This window comes from Pempheris klunzingeri, chromosome 3 (assembly GCF_042242105.1).
Source record: "Pempheris klunzingeri isolate RE-2024b chromosome 3, fPemKlu1.hap1, whole genome shotgun sequence".
Taxonomy (NCBI): domain Eukaryota; kingdom Metazoa; phylum Chordata; class Actinopteri; order Acropomatiformes; family Pempheridae; genus Pempheris; species Pempheris klunzingeri.
This window is the reverse complement of record NC_092014.1, coordinates 22,751,584-22,765,692: the sequence shown is the minus strand read 5'-3', so window position 1 is coordinate 22,765,692 and position 14,109 is coordinate 22,751,584. Positions and strand designations below refer to the sequence as shown.

The following is a 14,109-nucleotide window of genomic DNA, read 5'->3' as shown; positions in this document are numbered from 1 at the left end:
TTTGTTTAGCCTACAGGTATGTGTTCCTATGATTAGTAGACTTTTCACATTATTTGATATATTTACTGTATAATAATGAAACATAAAAGCTATATTTGTCCTAATTTGAATACTCCATTTCAGTAACAAATATTGTGCTGTTTACTCCACTACATTTATTAGATAACTTTTGACTATTGGTTACCTTTCAGACTGATAGCAATACTGTAATATAAAACATTTAAAAAAAATACATCATTTCTTTTGTCTCATATTTTTATTGTCATATTCTTTGATATCTTACCTTATATGTCTAATACAAAATGATTTGTTTCTCCCAATCTCCCCAGCAGTCTATAAAGCAATAAAAGTAGCTCCACCTTTCCCAGCTGCAACATTAAAATGACACATACACATTCTGGGAGGAAACTTTAAGTGTATTTTGATGTTAACACTTGGATAACATTTTAAATGCAGGACTTTTATTTCTAATAGAGTATGCCCGCACTGTGGATTGCTGCTTTTCCTCTTATTTGGTGTATTACTGACTATAGCTGAGGCCTCCCACAGTAGCGCCCTCTAGCGGCGGACACCCAGCCGCCCCCTGCCGCCTGTGATGTGCGGACTGTAACGGGACAGCAGGTTCAACCATCAGTCCCACTGCTGAATGGAGGTGGGTGAACATTAACGGCTCACTCTTTTATATATTATTCACATCTCTCCAGGAGGAGGTTGTTTTTTTTCTTCCATTCATTCATATTAACCTCAGACGCAGGTCGCTTTTAGCTAATTAAACAGAGACTCTTCCATCAATTAGACAACAAGGCTTTTTGTCCCCGTGAGTCATGGCGATAGCCCACGTAGCCACCGAGTACGTTTTTTCCGACTTTTTGTTGAAGGACCCCACGGAGACCAAGTACAAAGGGGTGCGTCTGGAGCTGGCGGTGGATAAAATAGTCACGTTTCTGGCGGTGGGGCTGCCTTTGTTCCTCATCTCGCTCGCTTTCGCTCAGGAGGTGTCAGTTGGTGAGTTGTCATCATCTGAGTTTATAATCCTCAGTGAAGAATCCACACAGGGGGGGTCCCTCTTTGTCCCTCTGCTACACAGTAACTGGTAGTTTATCATCCTCAATTAGGATTCATGTAGTGGTGGATGACACAATGTGATATACTGCATGCAGAGGAGTCACATCCAGTAAATGACCAAAGAGAGAGAGAGAGAGAGGTGTGGACACTGGAGAAGGTGTGGTGTTAGTCTCCACCCTTTTGCTTGGTGGAGTCCTGAACACGCTGCTGCTGCTGCTGATAATGATGATGATGATGATGGGCTGAGGTTACTTATGAGGCAGCCCACACAAATCAACAGGAGGTGATCTGCTGTCTTCACGACTGCCTCTGTAGTGTATAAACTGAATGTCTTAAGCTCCATGAGCAGTTTAACAGATCTTCATGATCTTCTTAGGTTATAATGCCCACAGTCTGTTGTTGTTACCATTATCAGACAGGACAGATCCATTACACTGCAAGCCTTGACAGACCATCAGTTAGGCCGCTCTGTCGAAAAGACAAAATTACTCTGGACAAATATTGGTATTGCATAACACTGATAAAATAAATGCACAATATGGCTTTTTAAGTTTCCTTGTTAAATCTATAGCAATCACAAAGGAGGAGACTCAGCACAGACTTTTCAACAAACACACCTCTGCTTTTCCTACTGTGGCAAAGCCCTGTTGAACAAAAGGGTTCAGTTTCACACATCTGAGATCAGAAAATTAGTGATAGTGAATGATTAAAATGACTAATCAAAAGGGCACGTCTCTAACTTGTACACTTAGCGCGTGCATTCAAATGACAGCAGTTTTCATTTTTTAAATTAATACTATGGCATGAAACATAATGAAAGTGATTAGAAATATATGGTGTGTGTGTGGCGTGACTGTAGTCAAACAACTGTGCTGTTTGTGTTGGACATTTTCTTCTCTTGCATGCAAAAGGAGCAGGGGGAGAAATCAGCTGTCTTGCCAAACACAGATTTCAGTCTGTAATATTAAAATGACGGCCTCTGTGCAAAATATTACTGTCTGTTGACTATGTGGGTCATTTGTGAATTGTACATGCCTGACTGAACTTCCCATTGTATGCACACCATAATGGGGGCATGTGGGGGGCAGAATTATTGACAAAAAGTATGCTGACAACAACCCACCAACAAATTAGGCCATGAGTTCAGAGAACGGAGGGCGAACAGTTGCTGCAGTTGACCAACTCTTGACATTCCTCATCCAGGTACCCAGATCAGCTGCTTTGCTCCCACTAACTTCTCTTGGAGACAGGCCGCATATGTGGACTCATTTTGTTGGGCAGCAGTACAGCAACAAGCTGACACTTCACCATTATGGCTGCACAAGGTAAAAACATGAGAATCATTATACTGTTAAGTCAGTGCAAATATATTTAATCGATGATTGACGATGCATATGTCCATTTAAATTCTGAATGACAGCATCCATAGTTATTTAAGCTGTCAGATATGTGCACTGACCAATCACCTGTATTGTTATGTGTCATTTTATCAGCTTCATGACTAATTAGACAGGCCTGAAATTTCACATTTCTCACAAAGTTTAAAAAAAAACTACATTTATGCTTTCTACGGTCAAAGTTGGGGTTTTGTAAATGGTAAATGGTCTGTATTTGTATAGCGCCTTTCTAGTTATTTCAACTACTCAAAGCGCTTTACATGACATCCTCATTCACCCATTCACACATCAATCATACAGGAGAAATGTAATTTGGAGGAGACTATTCTTTCATACTCATTCACACTCTGAAGCCATGCTTCAGGAGCAAGTTGGGGTTCAGTGTCTTGCTCAAGGACACTTCGACATGTTGACCCATAGGAGCTGGGGATCGAACCCCCGACCTTCTGATTGAGGGACGACCCACTCTACCACTGAGCCACAGCTTTTACTAATGCCGCTTTTTTTTCTGTTCTGTTTTCTTCCCCTCTGCGGTTCCCTCAGTTCTTCCCTTACATCCTGCTCTCGCTGGCCATCCTCTTGTACATCCCGGCCCTGTTGTGGCGTTTCACCGCAGTGCCGCCCCTCTCCTCTGACCTCAACTTCATCATGGAGGAGCTGGACCGCTTTTATAATCGTGCCATCAGACTGGCCAAGAATTTAGCATCCATAGACAGCAAAGATGCACCTGAGGACACCCAGAGGTAACCACCAGCTACCAGATCTCCCCATTATTTGTCATCTTCACCAGGATATGTGACTGGGTGACAATAACATTGGCTAAATAATTGCTTTAATTAATGCCCTTTTCATGTATCCTGAGCGTGTGTGCCGCCATGTTGAAAGTGGTGGTCAACAAGTCAGCAAAGAAATAACATATGGCAGACCACTAACTACAGGATATAGTTGAAACCTACATTCATTGTTTTGTTTAGAACAGCTGAAAACTTAATTCTGTTGCTGTAGAGAACTGTATTCTATTACGACATTTGAATTTCTGAACACAGAGGTCTCTTTACTTAATGTGAAATGCCCATGTGCCTTTTTCTGCAACAGTGCTTTGGACCTAACCGAGGGTTGCTTCAAATACCCTTTAGTGGAGCAGTATCTGAAGACCAAGCGCTTCTCCCACAGCCTTGTGGTGAATTACCTTGTATGCCGGGGCCTGACTCTGCTGATCCTCCTGCTGGCCTGCCTCTACCTTGGCTACTACATCCAACTGGCCTCTCTCACTGATGAATTTGCCTGTGATCTGCGGACTGGAGTGCTGAAGAATGACACCATGGTGCCGTCTGCTGTCCAGTGTAAGCTTGTGGCAGTGGGGGTGTTCAGGCTGCTCAGCTACATCAACTTGGGGGTGTATGTGCTTCTTGCTCCGCTGGTGGTGTACGCTACTCTTGGACCGGCTCGCCAGAGCTCAGGCTTCCTGCGGCCTTACGAGATGCTGCCGGGATTTGGTGCTTTGGGTGTGGTCACGCCTGTTTACAACGACCTAAGCATCTATCTGCTGTTCCTGCAGGAGAACCTGAGCGTACTCAAATCATTTAAGTGTCTACAGGTGGGTCTCAGCACAGATACTGAAGGTACGGTGTGAGGGAATTTTCCGTCCTTAGCTTCTACACACAGGAGACTCCCCAGGTCACACTCTGGTCAAGGGGTCCCATTTAGGCCTGTCTCTGTCTTTGCAGCACAGTTTAGCTGTCTGATTGTTTTGGGTTGGCTGGCGCCCTACAAATAGGGAGTGATGCTCCATTGTCAGGGTTACCGAGGTCGTAGATGATAGCTGTCCTCTGCTCCAGACATCGCAAGATACACTGTCTCCAGTTGGAGAAATGTGCTGATGGTGACTTGGCGATCCATAGAACGTGATCTGGGGTAACATGAAGGAACACAGTTCCTTGTTTAGATTTCTAAGAGACAATGGATTGTTTCTGCATATTTGTGGCACATGTAGAATGACCACATTTTGGCATGGAGAGAGGCCTTCAGAACTGAGGTGACATCAGACAGTGTTCACACACATACTGCTCACACGCTATGTCTTAAGCAACAATGTCTATGTTGCTTAAGACATCAAGGCCCCCAGTCAGCTTTTCTTCACAGTCAGAGCCAACAAGCTTCAATGATTTCCACCACATCCAGTGTGGTGGTTAATATATTTTACCTTGTTTGCTGCTGCTTTTGCTTAAAAAAAAAAGGAATATGTCATCTATTTTTACAGGTGCTTGAGTTGTTGCAAGAGGCTGGTGATGAGGGGTTTGACACCATGTGCCTACTGCGGACTCTGGGTCAAGTGAAGACTGATGTGTTAGACAGTAAGAAGACCTGTTCACGCAAGACCAACAAAGAAACTAATAAAGCCGAAGAGTGATTCCCTTCGAGGTAAGGACGAACATTTAGTCTTCCAGTGGAGGCTGTGTAACTTTAGTGAAATGAACTGATATGGTGGACAAAAACATGTTTTTGTTTTTTTTCTTGTTTCAGATTTCTCCGCCTTGTCACTGAACGATTGAACCGATGGGGATAAGTTCTTCTGTGACGTGAAACCTGTGCACTTACCTTTATCTGCATTTCTGGTGGCGTATTGACGCACATCAGTCTAATCCATATCAAAAAGAGAGGAGGCCTATGTTCATTCACACAGACTGTAGTCTGGCCATTAAACATTTTGTCTCTCAAATGTCTCATTTTTTTAAAAAAAAGCTGAGTTCTCTGAGGCAAAGGGTTTCAGGTCTGAGGCGATCTGCTGCTCACCTCTGACCTTTGTGAAATCACTGTTTGTATTTTTTCCTATGGTACATTTTCTCAGGATCTTAAAAGCCTTCCAAACATAATAGAAGTCATGTTCCTTGAGCTGAAGTCTGTGCATTCTGCCCTTTATGTTACAATGAGAAAAGACAGGGTTTAGATGTATATATAACTGAGGTGCTGTGATGAAAGTGTCTCCATCCAACACAAGCATGAATTGAAGCAGCTTTGTCTGGACTGTGAAGTGTATGATTATTTGTGTGTAAATGTGCAGCAACAGGTGGTGTACTGTATGTGCATGTTGAAAGTAAATCAAGATCCTGTGTTGGTGAAACTGATGGACTGATGGCAGCTCTGCATTTTACATGAAAGATGAATGAATATTCTTTGGGAGAATTGAATGTCAGAGGTAAAGCCTGTCAGCCTTTCACGTGCACTAATACTATTAAAGAATGTTCTCAATTATATCATTGTGTGCTCTGTCTTTTTTACCCAACCTTTAGATATTGAAATATGATGATAACATAATACTTGATATAATACTTAAAAATGAATAACCAATATCCTCATTTATCAGCCATTCCCAATTGTGTGCAGTACACACAACTTATTATAAAATGTGGGTAAATTTGAATTCATTCTGATTCATTCTCCTTGAAAAACACAACAAAATGCTTGTGACCTGAAAACTAGAATAACTTGTACAATATAATACAAATAACTGCTCCACAATAAATACAGTAGTTCAGCTTCAGTTGAGACCTCCAAGTAAAGTGTTTCTCTATTTCTATTTATCTTTGATAAAAAAAAAAATCTACTTGGGAGGACACACACACACACACACACACACACACACACACACACACACACACACACACACTTCTCCACCGTGACTGGGTATCATCAGTGGTCACACTGGTGGCTCCGCCTTCCGTGGCTACAAGTCGTTTAACAATATGATTGGATAATATTCTCACTACGTCATCTCTACTGTCCAATGGCGTCAGAGAACCGAAGCTCAGTTTGTATTTGGTTGGTGAGTCGAGCAGCGCTGGTTCTAACGTAACGGGAGATTAGTTTGTGCAATCACTATACGCTTGTTGCACAAATCCGGAGGACTTATCCCTACTCAGAAATACATCCCCCGGCTTTATTATGTTTTAATAGCTCCCATATATCCAGGTGAGTCTTTCTGAGAGTTTCTGTTTGTCATTGTGTTGGGATAACACAGTATGGCTAAAGCATTTAGCTAACGCTAGCTGTATTAGCTAAGCTGAACAGCTATACCGTTGCATTAGCACTTTTGAACAACCGTTCGATTTAAAAAGTAGATAACGCGTTCACCTCTTATTTACTTTATCTTACCTTAAAGAAAATATATTTCAGTGTTTTTTCTCTTCACAGCCATCGTATTTCGTGACAAAATGCATGGCGTTATAGACTAACACTAGCTAACCTAGTTAGCATTCGCTAACCGTAACGGTTTTGTGTTTTGAGTGTTAGCTAATGCTACAGGGAGATAAGTACAGTTTTTAGGCTATATTTTGTTTTACTTTACAGTTAGGTCTCCCGTCCCCATCATCCTGACGCAACGCAGCAGACATGGTAGAGCCACCAACACCCAACTTTGCATCCGTAGCAGAAGAGCTGTGCTTCTGGAAGGAGCAGGCAGAGAGACACAAGCAAAGGTAACATTATTAGACAGCAAGATCAGACATGCCCTACTCCTCAGGTATTATTAATAGACGACTGGGATAATAAGCATGCATCATAGCTATACACATATTGCACAACGTGATGAGTGAGTTGTGTTTGGTCGCAAACATTGTTTTGTCATCAGGGCTGATGATGCTCAGGAGGAGCTGCAGGAGTTTCAGCAGATGAGTCGAGACTATGAAGCAGAACTGGAGGCAGAGCTGAAGCAGTGTGAGGGTAGAAACAAAGAGCTGCTTTTAGACAACAACCGACTCCGCGTGGAACTGGAGAGCATAAAGGTAGAGCACCTTGATTATAAATAGCCCCTGGCCCCCACAGAGCTGCACGAACTCTGGTGCTCCACTTAGTGACGAGTGATGAAGGTGATGTTAATGTTCCTTCGCTCAGACAGAGAATCAATGACACATCAGTACACACGGCTTCAACCAACCCAAATTCAACATATCATTTACTCTGCCACTAGGAAAATTGCTGACAGCTATTTTTGTTCAGTGGCCCACAGGGAAGATCACAAGAGTGAATGCAGGATTGTGCTAAATATCCTTGATTGCTCAAAGGTTGTTGGGGACAAGGAGGAGAGAGAACATTCAAAGGGGCTTTCGTGCCTAAAAGTAGACAAATTCTCTTATTAAAATATGTTGGCAGCTACATTGATTGATTTGCCAGGACACTGAAAACCTGGCACTGTCTGTGTCAATTAATTCAATTAATTTTGATGTCTGTGTGCTGTTCACAGGAGAAATTTGAGGCGCAGCATTCTGATGCTTTTAGGCACATCTCAACCCTGGAGGAAAATCTAGCACAAACCACAGCAGTGAGAGATCATCTGCAGAAATACATCAGAGAGCTAGAGCAGTCTAATGATGACCTGGAAAGGACTAAAAGGTCAGAGGCCTATTTTCGCTAACACTGACTTCAAATATACTCTACATAGTTAGACTGGCACACAAAGCCGATATGCACAACAAATCCAGCGTTGTTGACTTTTCTTTGCCCATCCCCTCTGCTCGTCCCAGGGCCACCATCATGTCTCTGGAAGACTTTGAGCAGCGGATGAACCATGTCATTGAGAGGAATGCCTTTCTTGAGAGTGAGTTGGATGAGAAAGAGAACCTGCTCGAGTCCGTTCAGAGGCTCAAGGATGAAGCCAGAGGTACACACACGCTCACACTCACTCCAGCTTCTCAAGTTTACAAGAACTGCTGATTTCTCTACAAACTGCATAAATGCTTGACTCAGTGAATTTCAATAGCTGGATTAATTTTCCATATCCTGTGTGTATTTATGTCTTGTCAGTTCTTCCTGGTTATCCTGTATATTCTGTATCTGACAGAATCCGTAGTTGTATTTGAGCTGTGTTTTGTTGCTTCTTCCAGACAGCTGTTTTTTTTTTTCATATAATATATGATATGAAAATTGACTCGCTTAAGCTTGAAATTGTTGTGTGTGTGGTAACTCATCATAGTATCATAACTGCTTTTATTGTTAATCTTAGGTTACTGATACATGAGGAAGCAGAAAATGAAAGCAGATCTATACATTGCTCATAGCAATTTTTTATTGGACATTTGAAGAGAGTCAGGTTCACGCAAGTGTGATGTTGTTGGCTTGTCCATCCTCTATGTTTCTTGGATTAGATCTTTAGACCACAGACTACAGATTTGTTCGCATCTCGGTACAAATTGTGCATGTTGGCAGTAGTCAGCTGGCAGTTACACTGCGTGTGTGAAAAGTGCTAGGTCTTTGACAATGACTATATGATCCGATCAATGCTTCAAAGCTACCAGGACTGACGTTGGATTGAAGGGAGTGGCTGTTATGAGACAGTGCAAGAGGAAGAACGAAGGAAGGAGCAAAGTGTGTGTTGTTGTGTGAGCAGAAGAAAACCTGTGTGTGTTGACAGTTTAGTGATACCCACCCATCTTCTCTGGGTTCCCGTATGTCTTGATAAAAATATCCATATTTTGATGCCAGCATATTGATATCACGTATCTCAAGAGGAAGAGAGTTTTTACTTCAGATTAATTGATTTTTAATTGTGACAGACACAAAGCTGACATGAGTTCATGGATTACCTATTTTAGTTAGTTTCAAGTCTCTGCAATAGATTTTTTGCACTATATGGAATGTAATGGAAACTGATGCTGTTGTTCAATCATGTCCTGCTGGAATCTTTCTATCATTTACGAAAAGCTGACTCGCCGTGTATCTGTTTGTCTTGTTTGCGTCAGACCTTCGCCAGGAGCTGGCTGTACGTCAGAAAGAACGACGGCCGTCCAGCAGCCTGGGCAAAGACCCCGATCGACCAGATGTGTCGTGCCCCTCCGTCGCTAACCCATCCATCCCTATCACACCCGCCAAACCTATGAGCTCATTTGTCACACCTCCTGCCTCCAGTATCCGACGAGGTAAATAGAAATACTTTGAACACCATAATAGCTACAGTAATGGCGAATATACCAACTCATGTTTACCCGCTCACATCTATTTGATTTAGGTGATGGTCTGACAGGGACTCCCCTCACTACATCTGCTAGAATATCTGCCCTCAACATTGTAGGGGAGCTCCTCAGAAAAGTTGGGGTAAGTTGGGGTAATGATACCACTACAGTGCCCAGTGAATACATCTGTACACTTTTGGCTTTTCCATGTGTGAGCTGTTATGATATCCCTGCTAGAATCTGGAGTCAAAGTTGGCATCCTGCCGAGACCTAGTGTATGACACGCCTGTCAGCAAACCGGCTCTCTTGGCTGGCCCTGCTAGTCCTTCTGGTTTGGAAGGAGGCCCTGAGGTCCAAGCTACCAGCATGAGCCCCCCTCCCCAGTATGACAGGTAAGGGAAAACAACAACAACAGCAGCAGCATAGTTTGCAGGGCAAAGACTGGAAAAACTCTTGTTCCTGTGGTTTTATCAAGTCAGGAACTACTGTTTTAATGGTTTAAATGCTACGCTGCGGTTGATTTCATGATCTAAGCTTCAACTTATTAATAAATGCCAAAATATGAAATGAATCCCTAAACCTGTGAAAACAGAAAAGTTTGTCCTTATTTTTTATTGCTTTTTTTAAAGTATCTTTATAACATTTTACAAAATTGTTTTTAAATCTCATTTTATTTTAAGTCCGTAAAAGCCAGCAGATATTTGAAATAAGAAGTATTTTGACATTTTTCCCCTCTGGTTTGCTCATGAGTGTGTGTGTGCTACATCTTGTCTTGCAGTTTAGTGAAGCGGTTAGAGTTTGGACCAGCTCCTCCAAGAGGAGTCTCCCAGGGCGCTCAGTCTCCACAGGGAGGTGTCAAGATTCTGCTATGAGAGGAAAAGAAGGCGAACCACCCCCCTCCTGACACCGACCTCCTGTCCCCTTCTCCCTCCTTAATAAACTACAGCAATGGGACATTGAACTGAGCTGTCTTCCCTTGTCGCCACGTGTCCTGCAGAACTCTATGAACTAGAAAGCGACTCTCCTTGCTCCATGCCCCACATAATCAGCGCATGGACCTCTGCTGCCTCAGGCTAGTATAACACAATATCTATCATAGGAAGCAGCACTACAGCTTGTGTCAAATCAAGGAGCAAAGAACCTACATCCACACTGTCTTCAACTGTATCTTTGATGCTGTGGTGGGTAGCATCTAGACAGATTCTTCCATTGAAACACGACTGCTCCCAGAAAACACATTTATGGTGGTTTGCTTCACTTATGCATTGATCATGAAGAAGGGACCCAAGTAAGAGCTAGTTATATTAACAACAGCCACTGGATGTCCCCGATATTGGGACCAAGAGCCTGGAGGTTCATCAGTACAAATATTGTTTATGAGCGAGACCAAAGCAAAGCTTTGAAAATGGAAAAACTAATCAGACATAAAAGTAATGGGTTTGGTTAATTTCTTTTAAAACATGACGTGAACAACGTACTATGGCTTTAATTACTTCAACTAGAAGTGTTTTTGTTCTTTTAACTGTGGGCTCGAATAATGTAGCACTGAACACCGGCATGAATTAACCCTGTTGTGGAGGAGTTGGATATAATTTGTTGTGATGGTAAAATAATTTTCGAGAAGAGTTTTGTGAAGAGACTCATTGTCTACTAAGCTGCCAGGAGCTGGTGATAGTATTTTAGCCATGGCTGCCTTCATCAATATTATTACCTCTTCAGTTCGTAGGCCTTGCTTTGCTGTGATAGTTCAACATAAAAACAATCCATTATCTGCTCCTCATGCTGCCAGGCTTCTAGAAACAACACTTTCCCTTTCAATTTTAATCTCATTTGGTAGCTGATTAAATTCAAGGTCCTTTCTTTGACTTCCTTCCTGCCATTGCACAGACTTGTTTTTAGCAGATTAATAATGTTCTGATATGCAAGGTGCATGAATGTGAAGTATAGGGATAGGTTTTCTGCCTCAGAGATAAGACGTTCATATGTCATTCTGCAGACTTCTGATCTTGTGTTACCAATAAGTTTTTATATTGATTTTAGTTGACTGTAGAAATTAGAGCAGCACATGTTTACTACTGAATGTAAAGTAATAATTCCCGAACAGATGTGAGACCTCCTGTCTGCCATCAAGGGTTATATGGTGGGTGAAAGGGAGAAAGAGAGCAATAATAGAGTTTAACAGGTTGAAAGATAAGCACAGTTCTTAGTATATTTGTGTAGGGATATAGAGTCTATATTGAATACCCTTTTCCTGCCTTTTAGTAAGAGATATTGTGAATGGGGAAACAGTTTTAATGTGACATCTCCGCTTTTCTCTGAAATGTTTCTGGTTAATCTGGACTCGTGTTCTCACTACTGCCATCCAGCAGCTCATTCAGCAGATATTACAGGACATATCTAAATATCACCTTTTTATACAGCGGTCGTCACTGTATGCGTAGGATTAACTTGTGGTTCACACATATCAGAACTGGATTTCCTGCTCGTTTATGCTGTTTAACCTTCCTTGAACCAACTGTAATAGTAATCCATGACCACTGTGTATGGGGTGTTTGTATGCTGCATTTCTGCAGCTGCTTCTGTATTTGGACTTCAAACTGTATGTGCCTGAGGTACTATACCCAACTTTTATCCTGCTGGTTTGCAGTTGTTTTTTCTATTGAACTGAACAAGATGAGAATAACGTTCTGTTGTGATGATCCAGTTTGATCTCCTGGAATTACTGACCAAGATGGAAACATTAAAAGGAGAAAAACAAAGTGTTTTTTTTTTTTTTTTAGAGATCTTTATTTCTTGTGCAGGTGGTTCAACAATTAATAGATAAGATTGGTGTCATGTAAACAGTTGATTACATATAACAGGATCAAATGAGAATGAGTTGGTTTAGGGTCGTCAGGGGCTTGTTGAACATTTACAGTAAATCTTGAGAAAAGGAAGAAAAAAAACCAGACATTTAAGATGCGATTGCTGCTAAGTGACCAATATTGAAATCTGGCTCTTGATTTTATAGTTGGGGTGACCCTAAACCTTGCCTGACCTTCAAAGATTCCAATATTACTTTGGTACTAAACATATCTGAGCACAAGAAAGGTGCAAATAATATAAAACGGTGACTTTAGAAAATGTTTAACAGCTAAATATTTGTTTGTTGGGGTAAAAACAGCAGCACTGACTGGATGCAGACAGTATATAGAGTATAGAAATCTCTTTCTACATATACAGTCTGTTGAACCACTTCAGTGCTGCTCTGAAACAACAGCAGTCACAGGCAACAGGACGACAGTCGCTGATAATAGTTACACATCCATAGATTTACATAATGTCTCTGCTTTAAGTTCTAAGGTGACTTATTGTGGAGACCCGAGGCTTTGCTGGCAGGTTGGCGGGGTAATTAGAGGCGCCCATTCTTGTGTACAAAACCTTGCATAAGGAAGAATCAGTCATTCAGTGCCGTACAAAACAGTGTAAATGAAAGAAAAATAATAAAAGGAACTGCAAATCACACATCAGCAGAGCCACCAAACAACTCCCCTAATTGATATCAAGTCCTTCTGAATATTGTGTGTCGAGAAAAGGTGCTGAGACAAGAGGATACATCGGTACACTATTGGAAATGGGAGACTATATATATTTTGAAGTGATGTGGAAGAACTAGATAGCATAACAGGATTTGAAGTTTTTCTCTGTTTAGGCGGCAGACCTCGTCCTGGTTGGTAATTCTGATATGAGGTTGTCTGATGGCCCTTACTCCGCGGACTTGGTTCCATTGAAGTCGCCTTGGGAGTCGGCCTCCTCCTCCGAGGCATCCTCGACCACCCTTCGGCCTCCGCCCATACGCCGAGGTGTGCTGCCAAAGGAGGGCTCGTTTCCACGCCTAAAATGCCACAGACATAAACACACACACACAGACACAAGACCGATACAAACACAGAAACATATCCCCACAGTGAGAGGAGTGGCTTCCAAGCTGGTTCAGGTTTGTCTGAAAACCGCTTGGGTGTTGATGAAATACAGAATGTACAGGTTGTGCTTTGGTTACAGGTTAAGCACGCTGGTTATCTTTGTAACTCATTTGACTCCTGGCTCAGGAAAATGAGTTTGGTTTATGGCAATCAAACCAAGCACTGAGAAAGATATGGCCACCAGTTAGAAATAGATGGAATGGAGAGGCGGCTTGCTAGCTAATATTTTAGTTTTCAGGAAATCATGGTAGCTGATGAGTCATATTTCTCTCAGTTAGGCTCAATGAAAGAAATGATAGCATTAAAGTCTGTGTAAAGCAGTAGTAAATGTGTTCTGAGCTTAAGTCACACTACAGAAAAATGTATTATTTATCACCCCGCCAAATTGGAATGATTAAATAACTTGCCATGTATATAAAATTAGGTTTCAAAATAGTGAAAAAATAAGCAGTATTTTCTGTTCTGAAACGCTGGGGGGGGGGGGTCTTGAGTCCACGTTGGGTGTGATTTCAGTGAGATCAGTGGTTGGCGTTTACTCCGACTCCCTCGCTTGTCTAGTTTAATCGGTTCCCTCTGATTTCTTGGCCTTTCACAGTTGCTAACTTTAAGCTGTTAAATCGACATCTAACATTGGATTTAGTTTGAGCTTATCTCGGTGTTGAGGATAGCCTTGTTAGCTTCACCTAGCCTAGCATTCCCACTTTGCCACTGCAGTCCACCTAGTCTCAATAACCAGTGTTG

At 42.0% G+C, this 14,109-nt stretch overlaps 3 protein-coding genes across 5 annotated transcripts in view; 2 read left to right on the top strand and 1 right to left on the bottom strand.

Annotated features, from left to right (window-relative positions):
- The first annotated feature begins 824 nt into the window (after window positions 1-824).
- On the top strand, window positions 825-4,872 carry LOC139199307 (pannexin-1-like). Its single transcript, XM_070828354.1, has 5 exons — window positions 825-1,005; window positions 2,269-2,390; window positions 3,006-3,205; window positions 3,558-4,059; window positions 4,723-4,872. The coding sequence occupies exons 1-5, from the start codon at window positions 825-827 to the stop codon at window positions 4,870-4,872; spliced, it is 1,155 nt and encodes a 384-aa protein (XP_070684455.1).
- A 1,449-nt stretch (window positions 4,873-6,321) lies between these two features.
- On the top strand, window positions 6,322-12,150 carry LOC139199250 (nuclear distribution protein nudE homolog 1-A-like). Its single transcript, XM_070828295.1, has 9 exons — window positions 6,322-6,431; window positions 6,810-6,937; window positions 7,090-7,243; window positions 7,702-7,850; window positions 7,982-8,118; window positions 9,197-9,373; window positions 9,463-9,548; window positions 9,644-9,798; window positions 10,185-12,150. The coding sequence occupies exons 2-9, from the start codon at window positions 6,852-6,854 to the stop codon at window positions 10,276-10,278; spliced, it is 1,038 nt and encodes a 345-aa protein (XP_070684396.1). The 5' UTR covers window positions 6,322-6,431; window positions 6,810-6,851; the 3' UTR covers window positions 10,279-12,150.
- A 42-nt stretch (window positions 12,151-12,192) lies between these two features.
- The window catches only part of myh11a (myosin, heavy chain 11a, smooth muscle), a 28,923-nt gene continuing 27,006 nt past the window's right edge, over window positions 12,193-14,109 (bottom strand). For 2 of the 3 annotated variants that reach the window (XM_070827845.1, XM_070827846.1), the window contains one exon: window positions 12,193-13,280. In XM_070827845.1, the coding sequence (XP_070683946.1) occupies window positions 13,151-13,280 (130 nt within the window). In that variant the 3' untranslated portion in view covers window positions 12,193-13,150. The remainder of the gene's footprint in view (window positions 13,281-14,109) is intronic. The other variant, XM_070827847.1, reaches the window with a different exon arrangement.

Excerpts from the sequence above, each read along its gene's own strand:
- LOC139199307 (XM_070828354.1), top strand. The coding sequence starts at position 825 with ATGGCGATAGCCCACGTAGCCACCGAGTACGTTTTTTCCGACTTTTTG. Across the intron at positions 1,006-2,268 it reads CGCTCAGGAGGTGTCAGTTG|GTACCCAGATCAGCTGCTTT; the intron begins GTGAGTTGTCAT and ends TTCCTCATCCAG. Across the intron at positions 4,060-4,722 it reads AATCATTTAAGTGTCTACAG|GTGCTTGAGTTGTTGCAAGA; the intron begins GTGGGTCTCAGC and ends CTATTTTTACAG.
- LOC139199250 (XM_070828295.1), top strand. The coding sequence starts at position 6,852 with ATGGTAGAGCCACCAACACCCAACTTTGCATCCGTAGCAGAAGAGCTG. Across the intron at positions 7,244-7,701 it reads TGGAACTGGAGAGCATAAAG|GAGAAATTTGAGGCGCAGCA; the intron begins GTAGAGCACCTT and ends TGCTGTTCACAG. Across the intron at positions 9,549-9,643 it reads AGCTCCTCAGAAAAGTTGGG|AATCTGGAGTCAAAGTTGGC; the intron begins GTAAGTTGGGGT and ends TATCCCTGCTAG.